Source organism: Camelus ferus, chromosome 2, assembly GCF_009834535.1.
Source record: "Camelus ferus isolate YT-003-E chromosome 2, BCGSAC_Cfer_1.0, whole genome shotgun sequence".
NCBI lineage: Eukaryota > Metazoa > Chordata > Mammalia > Artiodactyla > Camelidae > Camelus > Camelus ferus.
This window is the reverse complement of record NC_045697.1, coordinates 66,457,231-66,467,410: the sequence shown is the minus strand read 5'-3', so window position 1 is coordinate 66,467,410 and position 10,180 is coordinate 66,457,231. Positions and strand designations below refer to the sequence as shown.

The 10,180-nt window shown below is 35.8% G+C and overlaps 1 protein-coding gene across 5 annotated transcripts in view; it reads right to left on the bottom strand.

Moving 5' to 3' along the window:
* Positions 1 to 6,585: 6,585 nt before the first annotated feature.
* The window catches only part of PDLIM5 (PDZ and LIM domain 5), a 185,420-nt gene continuing 181,825 nt past the window's right edge, over positions 6,586 to 10,180 (bottom strand). For all 5 annotated transcript variants that reach the window (XM_032460004.1, XM_032459951.1, XM_032459960.1 and 2 more), the window contains one exon: positions 6,586 to 9,840. In XM_032460004.1, the coding sequence (XP_032315895.1) occupies positions 9,751 to 9,840 (90 nt within the window). In that variant the 3' untranslated portion in view covers positions 6,586 to 9,750. The remainder of the gene's footprint in view (positions 9,841 to 10,180) is intronic.

Here is a 10,180-nt window from a genome sequence, read left to right as displayed (position 1 = left end):
GACAGTGGAGAATTATCCTCTGAGATGCTGAAGGGACACATTAGAGAAAACAAACACGAAAAAGCAAAAAAACTCCACAGACTCAGCCAAATTCTGTAGCTTTTCCAAGGTCAGAAGTTTTCCTGAGAGGGAACGACAGTGAAGGAGGTTGGTCTGCTGGTTAATTTCCCAGGGTGCCCATCTAAACATTCCTGGAAACACTGAGAGGGAGAAAACTGTAATTTACTAGGGTGATTCTTGGGGAGAGAACTTCATGAGGTTGAATGAGATACTTTAGATCAAGAATCACACTCAGGCTTATCAAATACCAGTGCCTGTATTCCTCCTAAACAAAGTCCCAGCCCTTTGAATGCTTGACTCGGACATTTACAAACAGCTTTTAAGTTCAGTATAACTGCTCTACTTTGACAACAGCTGAAGTCAGTCTTGAGATAAACTGAACTGTGTTCTGGAACTTAGTCTATTGGCTCCCCATCGGGTTAGTGTGAGAAGGAAATTTATTAATGTGAGAGTGAAATTTATCACAATCCTTTCAAGAAATTCTTTAGTGATTTTTCCCCTCTTTTTTAAATTTTCAAAACATTTCATTACAACCTGGAAGTCAAGCAAGTCAGGGCTCTCAAAGAAGCTGAGAGTAAAGTCAAATCACACAGGTTTCTGACATATAATAAATGTAATCGTTAGACGCCTAAAAAACACAATTTCATCAACATTACTTTAGTTTGAACTAGTTTAAGAGCCTGAACACTTAAGACTTAAGCCAGAGAAGTCCATTCACATATTTCATAATGTGTCTTATTTTGTGAACCATGGATTAACAACTTGAATGTAAGAAGCAGGTGTGAGCACTCTTGATAGGTCAAAACCTTAACACTACCCAGACAAGTCTCTAATTTCTGGGCACAGTACATGGCATGCGTGAATTTTGTTTCAATATGTTTTCCATAGTGATAGCTTAGAAAGTCCCATGGCCATAGCCGACCCAGACTTCCATTCCTAGGGGCAGAAGTATTTGCTGATGATTGAAAGGTCATGCAAAACAGATGTGAGGGCAGCTGGATTTTCCAGCTATGCTTCAGTGGACTTAGCAGTGGTGCCTGCCATTACCAAATAGCAGAGAGATTTTATTTCAATTGAGTAAAAAAAAAATCTTAGGCAACCTTGTCAGCATAATTGGACGTATATGCAGTTTCTCACCAAGCTCTCACCTTTTCCATCTTCCACTCTTCAATCACAGCCTGGAACTAACTTCATCACACTGCAGAGGTAACAGTGAACTGGGTGTCAACGACCATAACCTGTTTTCCAGCATGTTATAAATAGGTCATTATTGACCTCTGAGTACAGAAGTAATTGCAATTGTATTTCCTATGGACTTCTCATTTGTTTGGTATCACATCTGGTGTTATCTCCACTTCAAACTAACTTAACTTACTCCCATTATCTTGTGCTTCTTTGAAACTGAACCAACAGAAAGAACAGCAAATGGTGCATTGCAGAGAGGGCTACCACATCACAAATTCCCTTGATGAACAGATGGTCCAATTGCAAACCTCCCAAATACTGACATCTGTGTGGCAGGCAACTGTACAAGTCAGATAGATATGGCTTTTTAAAAAATTTTTATTTTTATTGAAGTGTAGTTGATTTACAATATTAATTTCAGGTGTAGAGCAAAGGGATTCAGTTATACATATACATACATATATATATATATATTTAGATTCTTTTCCATTATAGATTATTACAAGAAATTGAGTATAGTTCCCTGTGCTATACAGTATATTATTGTTGTTTATCTGTTTTACATATAGTAGTGTGTATATGTTAATCCCAAACTCCTAATTTATCTCTCCCTCACCCCTTTCCCCTTTGGTAACCATAGTTTGTTTTCTGTCTGTGAGTCTGTTTCTGGTTTGTAAATAAGTTCATTTGTATCATTTTTTTTTTTTTAGATTCCACATATAAGTGATGTCATAAGATGTGTCTTTCTCTGTCTGACTTCATTTAATAATCTCTAGGTTCATCCATATTTCTGCAAATGGCATTATTTCATTCTTTTTCATGGCCTAGTAGTATTCCATTACGCACGCGCACCCACATGCATACACACACATCTTCTTTCTCCAGTCATCTGTTGATGGGCATTTAGGCTGTTTCCATGCCTTGGCTATTGTAAATAGTGCTGCTATGAACATTGGGGTGTATGTATCTTTTTGTAGTTTTCTCCAGATATATGCCCAAGAGGATTGCTGGATCATATGGTAAGTCTATTTTTAGTTTTTTAAGGAAACTTCATACTGTTTTCCATAGTGGCTGCACCAATTTATATTCCCACCAACAGTGTAGGAGGGCTCCCTTATATCCATACCTTCTCTAGCATTTATTATCAATTTTTTAATGATGGCCATTTTGACTAGTGTGAGGTGACACTTGTAGTTTTGATTTGCATTTCCCTAATAATTAGTGCTATTGGGCATCTTTTCATGTGCCTGTTTGCCATCTGGATGATACAGCTTTTAAGTTTTATATATTCTATCAAAATTAAGTAATTCCTAAAACTACCCTTTACTAACTGAATATATGGAAATTCTCCCTTATTAAAAAGAGGGACTCTCAGGGAACGTGTAAGAAATAATAATTTTTCTCCCTAATCTTTTAAGAAGTCTAAGTCTCAGATTTTCCAGTTAATAACTATGTTGTTAGAGAATCATTTCTCTGAGTTTTCATTTTCTCATCTCTATTATGTGGGTTAAAAATACTTGACACCCAGTTTCTCCAATTATTAGAACCTTATAGTGTATTAGTATACCTTAGTGTAACAGATGAGATAACATGTTACACAAATTGCAATGACTTTACTATATGTAAGTTATTATTATAGAGCCACTGGACTTGATCCTTTATGGTTTACTGTGAAGGGGAAATTGTTAATCTCTTTGCTTTCTATTACTGAATATGAAAGAATCCAATTTTTCTCTTTGATAGGACTTTAGGTTTATACAGAAAAACTTCTATTAAGTGATATTCCAATTCAATAGCACAAAGTTTCAATTAAGAATGTTTTACTCATTTTAGCTATAGGAAAGCATTACAGTATAATAAAATAAACTCATTTAAAAAACCTTTCTGTTATATCTTAGAATATATCCAGTTAAATTCAGAACTGTTCGATTATACTGCATGTTTAGAGGGTAGACCTTGGAAAAAGCAATCAGTGCTTTATCGTGAGCACAGTGTTAAGCTTCGTCAGCTGTCAGCCAAGGAAGCTGAAGGAATATTGCAGAAGTAAAAGGCTTCTCTTCCTGGGTCCAGGTGCTGCATCTTGCTTTTTCTTGCACCAGCAGCATGGTCCACTCATGGAGCATGTGGTTGGAGACACCTGGTGGAGATCTGCCCCAGCTATGCGTCTAGAGTGCACAGTCCCTCCGTGACCTCATATCCCTGACCACCTTGTCACAGGTCTCTTCATGTGGATATTGTGTACTTCAGGCCTTGCACCCATAGCAGTACCCCAGCTCCCTTTGCACACACCCACCCACCAATCTTAGCTTACCTGTATTCAGAGGGTTGTTTCTTAGCTCTGGGCAACTGAGGGTCAGCTCTGGTCCAGAAAACTTCTCTGTCGTGTGGGCTGCAACCACACTTCCTTCAACAAAGTCTGACCCCCTTGTAAGGTTGGCCTTCCTTGGGTCCCTTCTCTCAGCCCTATGTTACCCTTTAGAGCTCTTTTTATATTTTCATAGTTACTTTCCTATCATAGCTTAATAATTCTTCACATTAAACTTCTCCTGTTAGGTTACTGTTAGGTTATCTGTCTCCTGATGGGACCCAGGCTGAGTAATAAAACACATTTCCTCCCCAAGCTCTAATTTATACTCTCAACATCTATATTATGTTGATATATTGTTAAAGATCATCTAGAACTCCCTGATTCCAGCATAAGAAAGCTATAGTATATTCATATCATTGATTTATATCTTTTCAGGCATAAGTCCTGGGTTCACTTCAGTGCCTCTCATCTTGCTTATTAAGTTCATCTTTACTTGAAGCATTTAAGTAGTACCAGAAAAATTATTAAGCAGTTGCATAATAATTTAACAGAGCAGAATAAATAAGTTTCAGCTGAGAAAGTCAGGATTACTTTAACTTATATTCCAAAGTTCATACCTGAAATGCTCCATGGATTCTCCTGCTCGCCATTTCATTCAACAAGGGGGGCCTGAGATTGTCCAGATTCTCAAGCAAACAGGATAGAGAAAGCTTCCAGGGTCAGACGACATTAATATGAAGTCACCTAAGCAAAGACTTTTATTTGCACAGAAATTAATACTGGTAGAAGTCACTGGAGTTCAATTTACTTTCCTACTTACCAAGGGAACAGTTAGGCGTATCAGTGATACACCAGGAAAAAAATACTCCACAACTCTAAAGATACTATAGTCTACTAAAATACCTAAAACAGGCAAACAATGATATTTTTAAGTGCTTAGAAGAGTATCAGCTGTGTGTGCTTTACAAGCAAAAGAAAAAAGGAAAGAAAAAAATAAAAACAAACCTAAGTATATTTGAACTAGAAAGCAAATGTGATCATTTAGAACATGAGGATGAAAAACTAACTTGGAACCCAATTATTAAAACAAAACTTTGTCCTTTGAAATATGGATCCATTAGAAACCACGTCAGTCAATTCGTGGAACTGGCACGGAAGTCATTTTCCTCAGGAACCAAAGAGAAATTGACAAATTATACTCTGTGAATTCTAACTTGTTTTATTTTTCTCCCCGAGGTCAGGGATCAGTGCTTTTCTCACATGGAAATGTTTTCTTCTTTACAACTAAGCAACAGCTCTGAGCTTTATTGTGTATGATTAACACAGTTACAGACACAAGAAAATTTCCTTCTTGGCAATCATTTAATAGGGCTCCCCCAGATCTCTGCCATTAGTGCCAATCATTAAACACACCTTGCTTTTCCCCAGCTCTGTGCTGAAGGTGTGGAAGCCACACCTTTCTTATTAATCATCAATGCAATCTTGCCTCCTTCTAAATCACAGACTAAAGAGTAAAAGTTCAGTAATATAATACCACAGACAAATAGCTTATTCTACATTTGCTTCATAAAATGAACAGTTGCATGAATCAGACACTTGCCACATTAAAAATACTATGCCTATCTTCTTAGTATGGTAAATCTACAGGCTACTTTTGACCTGGAGGGAAAGTAATTCTCTCACAAACTTTTGGACGGGGTGCTTCCCGTGTTAAATGCCCTCATTCATGAGTACAACACAAAACCGTACCAGTCTGAGATTTCTGTTGGGTAACCGTGTGTCCCAGCCCCTTTCCTCTTTTAAATTTTAAATACTGCAAAGGAACCATTTTCCCTGTGAGGCTCCCACACTTGGGATGAAACCCCCTCTGCGGAATTTTGGCACCTTATTAATTAGTGGTTATGAGTGGGAGCTGCTCTCTCTCAGCAACTCCTATTCTGCCATCAGTCAAGGGTGATTCTGTAATAAATTCCCACGAAGCAAACTCTTTCTGGTAATTCTCCCTAATTAACACCAGGCCTGCTAATAATACATCAGGTCCTATGTGTTTCTGATATAACCAAGATCTTGTCTGAGAGGACTCAAAAAGGGAAACCGCCAACCTAAATTAAGCTTTTGCTGGCAAGAAGGATTTTATATGTAGTTCTGTAAGAAAACCTTTGATAATCTTATATTGGGGACATTCTGACCAGAAAACATTGGACGACAGGGAGGCTTGTTCTGGTGTGAGCACTGAATGGGGATTTATTGTGAACACACTGTTGAGTCTTAAGCCTATAAATCTTGTACTGGATTACTGTTTCTTAACGAAGGAATGACAGATCTCTTATTTTGTCGGTGCATTTTAATGTGCAATGACGTGATTGATAGAAACCAAGCAGCAGCTATTAAAATGTCAGATGCAGACTCGATGCCCTTATAAGTTTGGCTTCTGGAGTTTAACATACTGTGAGCAAATAGACTTGAATTTGTCTTTTATTTCCAGTATACAGCTTGCAACAGTAACATTCCTCTCAACTTTATACAGTTGGGAAAAAAATCTGAACTCAAACCAATAAACAAACAAGGAATAGGTGAGCCTACCTAGTTACAGAAAAGTTAGCTAATGAGATCAGGGTGAGTCAAGAATGAAGTAACACACACTGGTCAATGAGAAAAGTGAGAATGTAGATGATGATGGATGTTGTCTGAACATGACATATGATACAGTATAACGCTTGACATGACAGGTTATTCCAATAAGTGATTTCAGCAACAAATAATTTTTAAGACGATAGAGCATACTGATCTATTAATTTACAACCACTTATTGTATACATGCTACATGAAGAGCATAAATATGGATTAAAGCAGAATAAATGTGACAGTATTTTCAAATATTTTGTTTCTGGGACATTTTGGCTGGCAAATACCATAAAAGAGGAATTCTCCTGAGAATTATTACATCTCATCCTACCTTGTGAACATGTTTTTCCCCATGATGACTTAATGGAAACCACTTGCCGTCCAAAAAGAAAAACCAGGAGAGCTTGTCGACATCACTGCAGCCATTTATTTATTGAGTATGTGCACACTAAGGTATTGCTATACTGATTATATTTATCATGTGGTTTTTAATTAGAAAACACATCCAAAAGAAAAATAGCACAGACATAAACAAACTGAAAAATGTAAAGAAACAGAAGATAGAGATTAATACATAAGACAAATGATACACTGAGAATCCAAATTCAATACCTTAAAACTTACGGGGAACGAAGCGGGACAAACTGAAGCCACATTAAATTTGTATGAAATTATTCAGTGTGTTTTCCCTTCCTGTATGTCTGTAACACCTCTCCTTTCGACAGGGATGACTTAACTCCACGTATCACACAAATGTGACTATAACCCTAGATTCCCACTTGAAAGGGGAAGAATTATTTGCTGTAAAAGTGATACTAATACAGTACCCCTTGAAAATGGTATCAAAGAATTCCTTTTTGTTGTAGATCATTTTTAAACAATAATGCTGCACTAATATTTTGAAGATTTAAACTCATTTCTATTTGTCTTAATACAGTGACCAAATTATTAGGGTTTAGTTTTAGACTCTAAATGGAACCTGTAACCTGAACCAATAGGAAATCTGCATGCTACAAGCATAAGCAGGGGGCATTATTTTCTGGCTGCTATTTCAGTGAGCAACATTCAGTCCTTGGAGAATGTTATACGTTTGAACCCATCATTAACATTTAGAAACTGGGAAATCCAAGTAGATGTTTTGGAATCATGTACTGTGATTTTCATCTGTACTACCCTAAGCACAGCATTCCAAAATATACAGCTAGAGAGACTAAAGAAACACTCTACAATAGAGGTAATAATTTTAAAAAATGCTACTGATATGGAATATTTATAATCAGAAAAATAAATATTCAGGGAGCTCACCAGAAGAATAAAGTGCTCTGCCAGTTATTAAAAGATTACTGCTGGTGTATTAAATATGGCATTCCCCACTGTAAAATACAGAGATTCTTCTGGGTTATAATCAATATTTATCTCACAGGATTCACTGTTTTAGCAACAAATAGAAGGCTTCGCCACAGAAGAGAAGGGCAAAGCACAAAGACAAAATGATAAATTAGGAAGCAACATTATTCTTTTAGGGATAAAATTTAGAGAAATGCAACATTATGCTCCATGAATAATATGTAGAAATAAAAGTGTAATAAAAATGAAATCCTAATGTAAGATAACTTTATAAGAAATTCAGGTCAAATAAAATTCTTTGAAGGAAATACCCAAATGCCATTCAAATGCCATTGATTTATCAAATACTATCTTGACATATAATTGAGAAAGGTAAAACTAAATTTAAAAAAATCTCTACCACACCAAAACAAAACCACCAGCTTATTTTATGTCGTGTAAAGCGAAAGACTGACATTGATATGTGACAGTGCACATTAGCCAGCATGTCTTCTATAGGTGGTTTCAGCAGCAATAGGAAATAATGCACAATTCAGTTCCAGCTTTTAAAAAACAGAACAGAAAACTTCCTGCCTCCCTACAAGATGCAGGGTGAGGAGGTAGTCTGGGGTTGCTACTGGTGAAGCATTCAGTTTGCTACTTGGTATCACCTTTCTCATTCTTTTAGCCCCAGTTAATTATTATCTGCATATAATATAAATCTGCTAGACCATAAATTAGCAGCTTTCAAGGACAGATACCTTGAAAAGTTCTTAGGGAGGTTAAACAAATATTGTAGCCTTAAATCCCCCTCTCTGACAAACATACACACAGTGGAAGAGAAGTTGTAGGTGCCGGCTAGGACAGGCAGAGCTTGGGGCTCAGTGTCCACTGTAAGAGCACCTTCTCCAAACAAATTTAAACTATACCTTCCCGTGATCATGGGCTTCTGTTTGTTTTGGAAACAAAAAAACTATCAACAAATATCAACAGGATCCATGATTCTACCACAATTGTTTTTCTGTTTTCATGTGGTAGCTGCTTATCTTTTCCCTAAAATAAAGAAAACAAGTAACAGGCCAGTCTGAGTAATTAATCATGTTTCCCTCTATACTACCAAACCTCTGTGAATAAACATTTTCCAAACTGCGTGATTACAACTGGAAGTGGTTCATTTATTATTGAGAAAGAACTACTAAAAGAAAAAAAGAAATCTAAATTTTTATCACATTCCCCAAGCCAATCTTTTATTTTTCTGACGTAGAACTGAAGAACAAAATTATTCTGTAAAGAGAACTTTCAAACTTCCATCAGTCAGGAGTACAACTCTGAAACGGATCTAACTGATGCATTGTCTGAAAAGGGGAAATTTTTTAAAAATTTTGATCCAATCCTCTCAGTTACCATAATTCCCAACCACATTCTTTTCTATTCATTCTCTTTAAAGAGAGAGAAAACCGTCAGAGTCCAAAGTTATTCAACTTGCTCTTTATCTCAGCATGAAGAAGGGGAAAAAATAAAGTTTGATATAGGTGGTGAAACATACATATGAATAAAAAGTTGTATTTTAATAAAAGGCAAACATCTGAAATTTATAAGCTATATGGTGGCTTTTTTGGAGTGGGGGAATCGGAGAAAAATATAACATCTCTTATTGGCATAACACATTTTGATCAAAATCTCATTGGCCTTTCCTACTGGAATGATCAACTGTAAAGACAAAAAATGTATAGTTTTTTAAAAAATGACACCACCACTGATAAAATCCTCTGTTTAAACTCCTATTTACTGTTTTAAAGATAAACACTATTAAAAAAAAGTTTCACTTGTTGATTAAGTGTAAGGCATTTTCATTGCCTTTTATAGATTTACTCATAACTACCTAACAAGGAAAGAAGGCATAATTAATTATTTCAGCATAGAGGTTGAAGGTTTTTATTCTAAAATTTAATTCTTCACTAATTTATTCTAAGATGAATTTAATAGTCAACCAGGAAATTGGTTTTTATAAAAGTTATTTTATGGGGAGAAAATACAGGAAAAAAGTAATAATAAATGCCAAACTGTCTCTTTATGAAGCCAAATATTTCCTCATAGACTTGGTTTTCAAAGCTTGGAATTTATCCCTTCAGGGGCACTAATTATTTTTCAAAACTCCATATAAATATTAAATCTAAAAATTAATCGGTATTTTAAATCTCTTCTTTCTCTTCAGATTTTCTTCTCTTCTCCTGAATTGATGGCTTTCAAAAATTCACAGAATGAGCATGTTTCTTACAAAGTGGCTTGTCCTTCTTGGAGAAAAAGGTTTGACCTTCCAAACTTTCACAACATACCTGAAAAAGAAGCATTATTTAAGAGAATTTCGGTATTTTATCAAGTGTACCCAAGAAGGGGAAAATGATTTTTCACCCGATGAAGAATATGACAAAGCACTTTAACTGGTTGTGTCTGACCTCTAACATTTCACGATTACCAGTATATTTCATGTAATCTTTCAAAAGCAATGAAGAATGACTTTCTCCTGGAATGCATTCTAATTTATTTAAAATTCACTGATTATTATTTTCCTTTACTGGGAATATTTGGCCCTAGTGAAAAAAATAACACATAAAGAAGTAACATTAATTTCTCTTCTCAAATTCTAATCAATGCTTTAAATCTGCCTCCTATTGT